The sequence below is a fragment of the Sesamum indicum genome, linkage group LG9, assembly GCF_000512975.1.
Source record: "Sesamum indicum cultivar Zhongzhi No. 13 linkage group LG9, S_indicum_v1.0, whole genome shotgun sequence".
In the NCBI taxonomy this organism is placed as follows: domain Eukaryota; kingdom Viridiplantae; phylum Streptophyta; class Magnoliopsida; order Lamiales; family Pedaliaceae; genus Sesamum; species Sesamum indicum.
This window is the reverse complement of record NC_026153.1, coordinates 2,612,121-2,625,543: the sequence shown is the minus strand read 5'-3', so window position 1 is coordinate 2,625,543 and position 13,423 is coordinate 2,612,121. Positions and strand designations below refer to the sequence as shown.

General features: G+C 38.0%; 2 protein-coding genes across 4 annotated transcripts; one reads left to right on the top strand and one right to left on the bottom strand.

The window, feature by feature from the left end:
• Nucleotides 270–4,103, top strand: LOC105170345 (ethylene-responsive transcription factor RAP2-7-like). 2 transcript variants are annotated; one of them, XM_020696524.1, is made up of 10 exons: nt 270–1,109; nt 1,269–1,294; nt 1,397–1,427; nt 1,529–1,616; nt 1,768–1,913; nt 2,452–2,496; nt 2,642–2,745; nt 2,862–2,980; nt 3,141–3,263; nt 3,583–4,103. In XM_020696524.1, the coding sequence occupies exons 1-10, from the start codon at nt 610–612 to the stop codon at nt 3,844–3,846; spliced, it is 1,446 nt and encodes a 481-aa protein (XP_020552183.1). In that variant the 5' UTR covers nt 270–609; the 3' UTR covers nt 3,847–4,103. The 2 variants fall into 2 exon arrangements, with proteins under 2 accessions (XP_020552183.1, XP_011089376.1); XM_011091074.2 differs by lacking the exon at nt 2,452–2,496 and having other exon boundaries at nt 274–1,109.
• Nucleotides 5,584–13,420, bottom strand: LOC105170344 (the record flags this gene model as incomplete). Of its 2 annotated transcripts, XM_020696659.1 has the most annotated exon segments (12): nt 5,584–6,065; nt 6,269–6,325; nt 6,429–7,268; nt 7,357–7,467; nt 7,963–9,353; nt 9,430–9,509; nt 9,874–10,018; nt 12,185–12,276; nt 12,427–12,475; nt 12,549–12,632; nt 13,137–13,246; nt 13,327–13,420. In XM_020696659.1, coding segments are annotated over 10 exon segments (2,725 nt in total), but the record flags the coding sequence as incomplete, so codon positions are not given.

Below are 13,423 nucleotides of genomic sequence, written 5' to 3'. Positions count from 1 at the left end.
CCTTCAAACGTCCCCATCTTCGCATTCACCCTTCACTTTCTACTGTCACTAAATTTTGATTGGATTAATTTAAATTTATTTATATATTAATTATGTAATAAAAATATTACACTTATTATATAATTAAATAAAAAATCTAATTAAATCAACCTGACCTAAAATTTTCCACACTATTATTATAATACTATCCCCAAAAGTAGTAAACTTACTTTTGATTTCTGTCTCTCTCTCTCCCCCTCTTGCCAACGGCATCACTCATCACCACAGTACTCTTCCATGATTATTATTATTATTTAAGATGATTCCTCCTCACAATCACAATGCCACCACCTCCCCTGCAACTCATTATATCTATTTATATTCTCAAGCCCAAGAATTGGGGATGTATATAGTTGAAGAGCTGTGTATGTATGTATATATATGCTTCAACTCCCAAGAACTGGATCGCCTCTGATCATCACTTCTTTCTCCATTACTGTGTAATTTTGAAGACCCTTTTCTCCCAATGTTGTGTTCCCACCTCCTCCTTTCCTAATTTTCTGCATATATACTACTTAGCAGCCCTTTGAGAGGACTACAACTTTGATAGAGGCTCCCCGCTATACAGAGATGTTTGATCTCAATCTCACCGTAGATTGCATCGGGGAGCCGAATACCTTGGAGGGGCAGTCTCCGGCCACGTCCCTTTCCTCGGTGGTGAACGGCGAGGCAGAAAATGTTAGCTCCAGCAACGACGACGCGTCCTCCCCACGCGCCTCCGCCTTCACCTTCAACTTCGACATCCTCAACAGTACTCGGACTGATGATCCAGTACTAGGGAACCATGACCCTGATGATCTTGGGTTGACTTCGACCCATTCGGGATTGGTGACCCGGGAGCTTTTCCCCGTGAGCCGACTCGGCGAGTTGATCCGTGGTAGGCGGCAAAATGAAACGGCGGATCCCCCGGTCGATCAGGGACTCCGCCAACACTCCATACCGGGAATGGCGGTACAACAACAGCAGCAAGTACAAGCGAGGAAAAGCCGGCGCGGGCCCAGGTCCCGGAGTTCTCAGTACAGAGGAGTTACTTTCTATAGACGGACCGGCAGATGGGAGTCCCATATATGGTAATTTGCATTTCTATAATCCTATATATACATATATATATATATATGTGCGTGTGTGTAATTTTTCCCTTCAATTCAACTATATTTATATTACTTGACTATATGTTTCTTGAATTTTCTTTAATTAATGTGTATGTCGTGATTTGATCTTTGTTCCAGGGACTGTGGGAAACAAGTTTATTTGGGTAAGAATACGAGGTTTACTTTCCATATTTGGGATCATGTTGTCTCTTTTCTTTCTATTTTTGGTAAATAATTGATGGGTTCTGGTATTTGTTCTTGTTCAGGTGGATTTGATACTGCTCTTGCTGCTGCCAGGTAAATTCCTCTGAATTTAATTCTTTTGATCATTTTGCCTTGTTTGTGTTTCTACTTCTTTTAGCATCTGATTTGATGGTATGATTCTGTCCTGGCATCAGAGCTTATGACAGAGCTGCAATCAAATTCCGGGGTGTCGATGCCGATATTAACTTCAACATCAGCGACTACGAGGAGGATATGAAACAGGTGAGAAAGGTTTTGGACAATTTGTGTTGGCAAAACGTTTCTGCTATTACTATGTTGGTTCCTCGTTTTGGTTCTAATGTTGTTTCTTCTAAGGCAACAATCAAGTAGTGTTGAGAGCGTATGTATGTTCACATAAGTTGCATTTTGTCAGATTATGAATCTGTCCAAGGAGGAATTTGTGCAGTTACTGCGTCGGCAGAGCACTGGATTCTCAAGAGGGACTTCTAAATATAGAGGAGTCACGCTCCACAAATGCGGCCGTTGGGAAGCTCGGATGGGCCAGCTTCTTGGCAAGAAGTAAGAAACTAGACATCATTTCACATTGTTTTGTTTTGGTACTATGATTTTGCTCTGGTTCTAAGTCCCTACAGCGTAATAGATTATTCCCTATATTGCAATAAAATACGGTTTAAAAGTTATTATAAATCAATGTTATAAACCTACAAAAACCCAATTAATGTAGAAACGTAAGCTATCGACCATGGTTAATCAACATTTGACATGGTTCTTAGTTATGACCCAATACATGCCATGACTTTTTAGTTATAGCTGATATTTTACCATCGCCTGCTGAAACAACGATCAATAATCGTTGGACAACCGTAGTTAATTACTATTGACCATTGACAAAAGGTCATATTTCGAGTAGTGTACTGTGATTTTGTTATTTGTATGTGTTTACATTGGTAAAAACTGTTATACAAATATAGGTCGTTGGGAAAATATGTAATCATCGAATGAACAATAATACTAAGATTTCTCTGTGTGTAAATTATGCCGAGAAATAATCTGGGATTGTATGTTCATAGTGGGGATTGCGATGCTTGCACTGCAGGTATATATATCTTGGGCTATTCGACACTGAAGTAGAAGCTGCAAGGTCGTAATGATCATGAATTTTCACAAATTTCCCTGATACTGAAATTTATTACCCTGTGAAATATCTCAAAACCTCGATTCGTGTCATCCAACTCCTCTCTCTCTCTCTCTCTCTCTCTGTCCCTTTTGATTTTCTCCAAATTTAGGGCTTATGACAAGGCGGCCATCAAATGTAATGGGAGTGAAGCTTTCACGAATTTTAATCCGAGCACGTACAATGTGGAGACCCGATCGAAACCTTGTAAAGGAGGTAATGTTTTTTTTTTTTTAATGGTATCTTACTACATAATATTTTGGGTAATGTTTTGTGCGTTTGATTAAAAAAGGTAGCTCAAATTTCATGATGAGATATATATATTAAAGCAGGTAGCCAACATGATCTTGATCTGAATTTGGGGATTTCAACATCTCCACCGGAGGAGAGTGGACGGTTGGGTTCTTTAGTGTTCAATACTCATGACGTTCAACACACAAGAACATCCAAGGTAAAGCTGAAACATAGAATTGAACCACAAGTGTCCAAATCTAATGTTTATCTTGCGTGTATTACGTTGATGTACTTTGCTTCCACCATGTTTCTGCCAAATCTGTCAGCTTCTTGCGAGAATCGATATTATGTGTTGATGATTCAATCTGTTTGTGCAGCTACATGCGGAAAGTTCTGCCACGACAATTGTAGGTAATCGACCACTTAATGGACTACCAGTAACATCGGAGCATCCTATGTTGTGGACTGGCTTAAATCCTAAATTTGTTCCCATCTATGAGGTAATATGCCGGTTATTTTGTTCTAGCAACTTCCAATTCTATTAAACAGTGGTATCAAGTTATTGTTAGGGGCTGTGCTGTACTAATGCATCCTGTTGATGATGTAAAAACATGATGGACGTGGTGTGTCGAAGTAATAATTTAAAAATAACAAAGACGGTTTCTCTCATTTGATAATATCCGAGGGGGCATCACTACATTTATCCATATAAAATGAGCAGAGACAACAGGCATATTATGATCATGGTACACTAAACGGACTTGCATGTCTGAAAGTAGAATTTCTATGATGTACGAGATTTTTTGGACAATATTGCAGGAAACATCATCTGCCGAAAGAACTGCTTCCATTTCACCACAAGAAGCGGCGAACTGGGCGTGGAAAATGCACGGACAGGCTCGTGTTACCCCGAATGCAACAACATTGTGTGCTGCAGCATCATCAGGATTCTCGTCACTGGCTAAGACTGTTCCCTTCGATTCTGCTTCTTTAATTCCACTCCGCGTCTCATCTTATCCTAGTACATCGCCAAATACTTGTCCTAATTACTCTCAGATGAAGCTGTACTCCCCGCCGTCTTGATCTGTTGTTCTAGGTTAAATGTGGATATGCATGTAGAAATAGCGAATCATTTTTTTTTAAAAGTCAATAACTTTTCGGGTTATTCTTTTTGATGGATAGCATGGAGATTGATATACATAGAGAGCAATTTTAGCTTAGTACTGCCTTTTCATGTACAAGGATTCTTCTTATTATGTAATCAAAGTTTTTGTCAATCCTTAAAATTGGTTCATTGGCAAGAACCCACTAATTCCAGCCAACTTTTTGTGGGTTTTATGTGCTATATAAGGTATGAGGATGATACTATAAAAGAATTTTTGTTTTTCTTTTAAAGGAATGAAGAAAATTCGTATATATGCTTTTCAACAAGGACAAGAGATGATTGTCTAAAGTGGGTATTAATACGTAGTAGAAACAATGGGATATGAAGTATAGAGAGGTGATTGGTAAAGGAAATGCCACGTGGTTGGTGAGGTCCTTTTCCATTTAGCCGCATCGAATCTTAGGTTACTGTTTATGGGGAGATTCGGTAGCCATGTACCGTCAAATCAATAATTGTCTGCCACAAATGGTTCTATCCCGCCTCTTACTCTTACCTTTCAATCAATGCTACTCCATTATTATACCAAATTCACTCACATTGGTCAAACATTTGCTGCACACCAATTTGTGCGGTACCATGTTTTTCCATCTTTGAAACCTTAAAATAACACACACACACACATATATATATATATACAGACCAGACAAACTACTTCATCTTGAGTCCCAATTTATTTAAATATGCGATTGATTTTGGTTAAATTTTTTTTTTTGAGTATAAACGTAATTTTTGGTGCTGTCTTTACTGTTTCTTTTTCCCTCTCCCTCATTAAGACTTTCATTCTTTTCTTCATTTCTTCCTTCTTTTCTCTTTCTTACCATCTTTATGTCTCTGTTACCCTTTTTCCTCTTTTCTAATCTTTTTATAAATGAGAGTGGGAAAAAGATACTTTTGGTACAAGTCTCAAGGGGTTTTGATAAAATAATATACTTAGCCTAATAATTCATTAAGAACGTGCCCAAAATGCGTGTTGACAACCGTATTTCAGATTACCTTTTTGACTGAATTAGTAACATCGACCTATTCAAATACAAGTTTTCATACAATGTTGACTTTTAAATTATTTGAAAAATATTATGACCCGACCCGAAAGTACGAATAGAAATAGTCAACCAAATAATTGAGGGTAAGAATTAGAGGCTGACTAAGTAGAATTTTGTTTGAAGGCATTAAATTATTGGTCGGAACAAATCATGATGGAAGAAAAAAGGAACCACTTTGATCATTCTTGTCTGGTCTTTTTTTAACATCACATATAATAATAAATGTCAAAACAGAGGAGAGTAATGTTTTATTGACCAAAATGGAAAGAAAAATGAGTGTTGGGAGACATGAGTTGACAACATCAAAGTTATTATTGGTGAAGTTATAAGAATGTACGTCTGTCACATGAAGTAATGATTTTTACATATTCTTGTAGTGGTAATAATTATTCCGAATAAGTGCTCATCTTGCATTTCACTATACTAATAGAATAAATGTTTTTTTAACTATGGAAATAATGAGTATATAAAATAAAATACCAAATGAATTGTTAAGTTGAAATATATAATTCGAAGTGCATCTCCCGAAAATATTTTCAGTAAGGCAGTGGGGTGGGTGCACAATGCGTGACGTGACATAATTTAAATCATTCAATATTCTGACACCCAATAGATACAAAAATATTCTTGCTTTAATGGTTGGGTGCAAATTTAATTTCAAGAGTTGAATGGAAACTGCACTTAACGGCCATTCAGTTTGCTTCTTACACTACCAATTCCTTTCGTACATATCATGGTTTTGAAAAATTCAACCGTCTTTTTATGACTGCGAGTTAGTAATTGGTGTAGTGCTCCTCAGAACCAACCATTTGGTGTTGATCATTAATGGAAAGAGGAGGGGCAGGGGGTTCTTTTCAACACCCACATTTTCTCTACAAATGTAACAAATTTTGATCATTCTTGCTATTCTCTCTCCCTCCAACTCTAACATGAGCAGAGACTAGTAAACTCCCATCACCCAGTCCGGAATCAGTTATCTCGTCATCCTCCTCTCCCACTGAGAAAAACAACTCCGAAGTTGATGGACTGCCATGCAAATCATCCTTTCGCCAGCCTTAGATCGAGCCTCAGCCTTAGCTTCAACATCCTTTCACCTGCAAAAACATTACTGAAACCTATGAGATTTCTCACGACATATATCAGACCATTCCATATTTTCAACTCAAGAATGGGCGGAAAGCGCAGATGAGAGATGCTAATAAGATGACATCAAGGAGAGAGTATAATAGTACAATAAGCTCAAACTGTTTCTTCTCTTTTTTCTTACTTTTTCAACAAGGTGAACAACTACTAGTACCTCAGAACGGGCAAATGATTCTTCTCCTGTCTTCTTCACTCTCTTTTCTCCCCACCCCTTCTTTGCCCATTAATATAAGAATCAAGATTAACAGTCCAACTTGCTATTGATATTCAGTAACATTCATCACATATAAAGAAAAACCCCAGCCAAAATTTACCTGTTGGCTTCTGGAGTCCCCATTTGAGAAGGTTTGATCCTCTACCAACCTGAAAGTGGGCCCATCCAGACGAATCACAATGCATCCCTTAATGGGAAACTTCTCCAAAATCTTTTGGCATCATTGCTGTAAAGTGGATACAGTAACCAGTTATTGAGTAAATTGAGCGCCTTCGTTCGAACCCTTAATGCTGGTTTGTTAAGAGTCGCAGATCACCATCCTATTTCACACTGATATCGTCACAAACCAAGCAGAATAAGAGTCTTTAAAATTAAATCCCGTATGTCCCATTGTATATATTGCCTGAACTGGGCATTCGGATCTTGGAATCTTCATAACCACTGTAGAACTTATTATATCCCAATCGCTCAGTTCTGAGCAGCTCTGCCACACCCAAGTTATTCCCACTCTGGGCCTCAGTCCATCCATCCCATTGCCCATTTGAAATTATTCCATTCCTAAACTGAGGGGGGTTGAACTGAGAAAATGCAGAGAGATTATTGGATAGAGTTTGCTCCATAATCCTAGAAGGAATTCGATAAGCATCACGAAGGTTGGAAAAACTGTCCCCAAGGTTGGTAAATCTTTGGTCTTGATGTGGAGGAAAAGATCTTTGTACCAACGATTGGAATCTTGCATCTGCATATGTACTCAATTGCGGAGAAAAACTAGATCTTATGTCTAGGCTTGGGGTGTTGATGCCACCTGGAAGTGTCCCTTTGCCAACAGCCAGAATTGCCGGATCCATAAACTCAATATCACCATTTCCAAAATTATTACCACTTGAGGGTGTCTGATACTGATTTCTTAATAAAGAAGCACCATCAAGGATATGATTTCCTGCAAATAAAAAATAAAATTAATTATCAACGAGACAAGTGTATTTTGAATTAAAACATAAACCTTAAATTTGCTCAGAATGACTAACCAGATAGCGATTCCATAATCTGTTCTGTCCTCTCATGAGACCTAAAGCCTGGAGGTGGCACCCTACTAGGCACTGAAAATCCTGGAGGGGCAGATATCTGAGATCTTGAAACTGTTTGAAGACATTCGAAAAGAGAGCTTGAGCGAGATGAAAAACAAATAACAGCTCGTAAAGGAAAGAAATTGACATGTTCAGATATTAATGACACTAAAGGGGCTAGAGTAACTTTAAAGTACACTGCCTCTGGAGAACAAATTTGTCACTTCAAGAAAAAATGTCAAAACAACAGAAATGCATGTCAATAAGTTGAGGATACAAGCACAAGTTACAAGGAAACAAAATAGTGAATCAAATAAGCTAATCAGTGCAATATCTCGAGAGACATTCCCAAGTGCATTGTTCTCTTCCCAGGAATAAGTTTCAACAGAAATACGACTTAGTTCCATTAGTACTCTGTATTCGGATCAATGAAAAACTAACTTGTGAACAGCCTCAGCCGCTTACAAATTACAAATAACCAACAAATTCATGATAAAGGTCACACAGTCTAGGACTCCAAATAAAACGATAAAATATTCAACAAATTTGAAGTTAGTGAAAACTAACCAGAAAGCTTGTTTGAAGAGATATGAGAATGACTGCCGGCAAAAAGATCCGATTCTGTGCCACTTAAAACAGGTAAACCATTGACAAACTTCTCAAGATGCAAGTTGTTGGTGCCAGAGAAATCATGGCCAAGTCGGTGCGGCTTAAAGGCCTCTTCATAGTAATTAATAGACTGTCCAAAATCAGACACTTGGTTTATAGGTTCCTCCTCTCTAGCAAATGAAAATCTTGATTGGCTGCTATTCTGAATCTTCCGAGAGACCGGCACACCAAAAGACCCTTTCTGTTTCTCAGTTTCACCTAACAACTTAGCCAGGTTCTGAGGTGAAGTTAAAGACTCATCCCATGAGTCAAAGTCCATTGACAAAATATTTGATATTATGCTGCTCTCCCCAATATCAACAGTACCATTGTCTGCTATACCTTCATATCTCCCAAGTAGAGACCTTTTCTCTTTACTTGGAAGCAAATTAGAATATTCGTCATCATTAGCCTCAGCATTATTGAGTATATTCTTAGGATGCCCACTAGAAAAATTAGAGGTTGAAACCATCAGATTGCTATTTCTATCTACAACCTGCCTTCCCAAATCTATACTGACTAACCCATCAACATTACTAGAATGAGGAGAATCAATATCAGTATGCTTTGATAAATTCAATGCATGAGAAAAATCTGGTACTCTATTGGTAGCAATCTCAGGATCCTTAATCCTTTGGTTATCAAAAGATAACAAATCATCTTCGATTTCATGCAAGTTGACTTCTGTTACTTCAGATGGCACTGCAAATCTATATTCAGAGTGGACAGTTGCATCGGATACCCTCTCAGTTGTACTTGCAGCATTTCCAGATCTCTGACAAATCGGTGGTTCTCTAATGTGCTCAACATAGCCATTCCCTAACTGTTGGTTTTCATGAATGCTCATTGATAAAACACTAGAGCAAACATTGTCAAAGTTTCCATCTGTGACATCAATAGAATCTTTATCTGATGCAGGTCCACTAGAAGATACAGACGAATCAACTACATTAGAAATATTTGGTGGTGGCTTGGTTGTAGGTGGGCTGTGAGGCTTAGTGAAAGGCAAGTCGACCACACGTAAAGATTCCACGGAACTGCCACAACCAGTAATTCTTCCATCCATATTTGATTCCTTTTTTACATGTTCAATATTTTCCATTTTACTTTTTTCTTCGCAAATGGTGCTGTCTGAATTAGGAACTACATTCTTTTCAGCATCACTCTGCGACAAAGAAACTTGACTTGCATTTGAAACTGCCTTCGAATTTGCCACTATACCATTACATGTGTCAGGTTTCTCACAAAGTGGTCCACTGGAACACGGTATACTTGTTGGCAAAGGCTGATTATTGGATGAACGAGTACCCCTGGTCAAGACAATCGGATCCTCAGAAAGAGTTGAAAAATAATGTTAGGACGAAATACAGCAGAAGCATGGGGTACCATGAGGCTCCGGCTGGAAGAGCAGCAGACCTGCCAGAGCTACTGTTTGGTGGAGAGACTCTACCACTGGTTGCTGAACTCTGCTAAAAGGAGTAAGCGTGAGCAGGGAGGAAAGAATCAAGTTTTTCAGCAGTAATTGACATTTCAGTCACAATTACCACAGGAACAATTCAAATATGGTATATCAAGCAATGCATTGTCAACTGTCACAATCATCCACTACATCAGCTAAGACAACAGATATAGTTTCCTGAAAAAAAGTAATCATCATAACTGCAGAACTGATTTACGTAGTCTTCATGAAGCTCAATGCAGCATAATGACAAGAAATGCCAGAAAAAGTAAAAAAGGTAAAAGTGGATATTAAATACAGCTGAACCAGCAAGCAAATTTACTCAGAAAAAGACGACTTTGGTGGCAAAAACAATAAGAAACAAATCTTACATTTGTATTTATAGCAGTCTTAGTTGTAGGTCTCCCTGAAGAAGTGGAGCTATTATTGCAGTACTCATCTGCAGGAGGAGGTAACACATTTCCTGAACGCCGCTGCATACTATTTGCGGAACCGGTAATTTGTTGAACTCTACTCCTTTAAAATCACAATAGAGGTGAATCAGATACTAGAGAAACAATAATAAGGTCAAAATAAACATATACCAAAACCAAACAAGTCCCTCCGGCCACACCCTGCACTTCCACAGATAATGTTCCATTTCATAAAATGGTAATTTTCTTTCCAACATTTAAATATGATGGAATTATACTACTACCCATCAACCACCACCTTCAAGGTTAAAAATGCAGAAATACCAGAAAAGCTTTCACCTATTCAACTCAGTTAAAATCATGTATGAATATAAACATGGACAATGATTATTGGGCAGTATAAATTATTCTCCAACAGGATTACCACAATTTTAAAATCATACTCAATTTCCAGGAGCAGACATTAGGCCCGAGAAAGACATCAGAAGATACTAAAAGCACTTTGAATACATAGTAGTCAGTGGCGCACGGCGCACAATGGCGCCAAGGGCTCCTGGAGCCATGGCGCACGGCGCGGCGCGGCGCGCGCCTTTTCGAAGGATGGCGCAAATATAAGAAATAATCTATATATTTATATAATTAGTATTATTTTGATTAGATTAATGTATAAATATAAAAAGTGGCAATATATGCTATCAATCTACAATAAATATAGACATAAACATACAATAAAATATTGTAATTAATCATCCCAAAAAGAAAACACTAACAGAACAACTAAAACACTCAAAGATTAATAAAATCACATCAATTTCAAAGATTCAATCGACATAATTAGACCAAAAATTTACACTTCATAAATTTAGAAAAAAAGGTCATACCAGTGAACAGCAGTGGCAGATACTATGGAAGAAAGAAAAAGAGAAGAATTGAGAAGAAAATGCGTTGAAAGAGGAGAAGAGAGAACTGAATAAATAAGACTCAAGAATGAAAGTTACCCATGCATGCAAACTTCTTAATTTGCTAAAATTCCTTTTGTAAACCCTAAATTCCTTTTATATTTAGGGTTAATTAACCTAATTTATTGTTTTAACTCATGGGCCTGGGCAGCCCGGGATTTCTCCATGGCGCACCTGGGCAGTCCGAAATGGCGCCCAGGAGCGCGCTATGGCGACGCCATAGAGAAGGCGCGCGCCTTAGCGCGCCATTGACTACTATGTTTGAATACAACAGAAAAAGTATTTTACTTCATCAACCTCAAGGGAAAAATGAGTCTCACACAGAACTCAAGTCATTTCACTAGAAAGCCTGGGCTCCACACATCCTGACCCACATGCATATCTCAAACCATAAAGTAGCAATAAAAGGTTTCAGTACCACAGGGAACCAGTTTACAATCAATTTCAGCCAAAGAATTGCAGGCACTAAGAACAATAATCTTGATTCAACTAAAATATATGTCGACTATATAAGATCCCAGTACACTGATTATCAGCCAAAACAGATCTCTAGTGGAGATTACTATGCAAATTTAATCCTCACACAGTCAGATGCCTAGCAAAGAACACAAAAATCCTGTAGAGACAAGCTTGCACTAAAAACATTAAAAGGTGGAAGCCCCACTTCCCCCACCCCCTGCCCTCACCACCATAAAGAAAAGGCAAGAAAAGATGGAAGGAAAGAAAGAAAGAAAAAAGACAAGAAAAGAAAAAAGAACGTACACAAAACTTTCCTACATACAATCCAATCCTCAAGACTCAAACTATGTAGCTAACAACATAATGGCAATTACTGGAAAAGGCATGATAGTGCAGGTAATATATATATATATATGAGGATAATGAAACATTTACTTTGAAATACCAGATTGGACACAAAACTTCGTGGAGGAAACACCAAGGATGATTTATGAATAAGTTGATCGAATTGGCAATGAGAGTAAGGGCCATTCTTTTCTAGCTCAACCAGTACATGCCACAGCTTTAGGGTACACAGGAATTAAAGAAATAAGGTCCGTAGTTACAGTCTATCTGCTTAAGAATGAACAGGTAACCAATTTGACTTCCAGGAGAGCAACACGAGTGCAGAACTATACGTTATAGAAGTCATCTCTGAAGACATGATTTTGGTCTGTCTAAGAAAAGAGAATTTCAACACTCACAAGTTTAACCAAACTAGAAGCAGCAGTGTCAACATATGCAAGTTAACATAAAGTGAAAAATGAAGTAACAGGAAAATAGTTTAGCTGAATGCATCCTGATATAAATACCTTGTGTAAGCAGATATTATTTCATCCTTAGTAAAACTATCCTCTTGTGAGCCAATCTCATGTAAATATAGACAATCTGGGTTGCTGCACGGCTGGACCAAAAATTTAAACCCTTCATTAGGAGACACTATGCATGCACCACCCAGTGGGTGCATCACCAGAGCTTGTGAACTATTGACAAACTTATAATCAATGTGAGATTCTATTCAAAATTTGATTCGTAAAAGGTATAAAAACCGTACCATGTTTCTCAGCCATGCATGACAGTATTTTGTAGTCCCAAAGCACGCCCTGCAACAGGGGTTTTCAAAAACCATTCGATATCATAGAAAGAGGTCAAAGAACAGAAATACAAACAACTCACTTCAAAGATCTACCATCCAGAACAAATCCATGTACCAACTGAATACACCGTACTGCGTCCTCCTCCTTTGAATATGTTATATATCTAGTTCGAAACAACCAACGCGAAACAAGTAAACAACAATATGTAGAAAAAAATAAAAGAAAACCAAACTGAATAAGATATGTCACACATAAACAAGACACTTTGCACAAGAATCTTGGTATAACAGATGCACTTGATGATGTAATAAATATAACATGTAAGCAATCTTAATCATCAATATATAACGACACAGGCCAGAAGACATTGTTGATCTCCCTAAGGCGAGTTAGTCATAAATGACGTAAAATTCTATGTAGTACTAGTACATAAGCAAACTAAAAACAATCAGGCATGTTCACTTCCGCAGGAGCTTGGGATTCGATAAAATCACATTCTGCAATTATCCTGCACCACTAGCTCTGATTCCTCCCGCATAAAGGGAAATTGTAAACAAATTAGGCAAGATGAGCATCCACAGAATCATTCAAGTAAATATTCATTAAATCCTACACACATTATCTAATATCATAATATAACATTTGCACTCAGAAAATTGGAACCTACACACTGCATGTACTATTTGCAAAATGTTGTATAGCACCAGTCGCTGTTCGTGATATCGACACCTTCAGCACCTTTCCATACTGACCAAAGTACTCTCTGCGCTGAAGGAGCTGCTCAACCAAAACCAACAGTAATAAGACAAGAAGAGAGATGGGGGATGGTATGAGCAAAAGAAAAGGGAGGTAATTACATCCTCATCTGCAAAATTCAGTGGCAAGCCCACAACATACACAAGATTCCGCTGGATAACTCGTACACTACTTAGTTGCTTCCTTCCTTCTAAACTA

Excerpts from the sequence above, each read along its gene's own strand:
- LOC105170345 (XM_020696524.1), top strand. The coding sequence starts at position 610 with ATGTTTGATCTCAATCTCACCGTAGATTGCATCGGGGAGCCGAATACC. Across the intron at positions 1,110-1,268 it reads AGATGGGAGTCCCATATATG|GGACTGTGGGAAACAAGTTT; the intron begins GTAATTTGCATT and ends TCTTTGTTCCAG. Across the intron at positions 2,981-3,140 it reads AACACACAAGAACATCCAAG|CTACATGCGGAAAGTTCTGC; the intron begins GTAAAGCTGAAA and ends CTGTTTGTGCAG.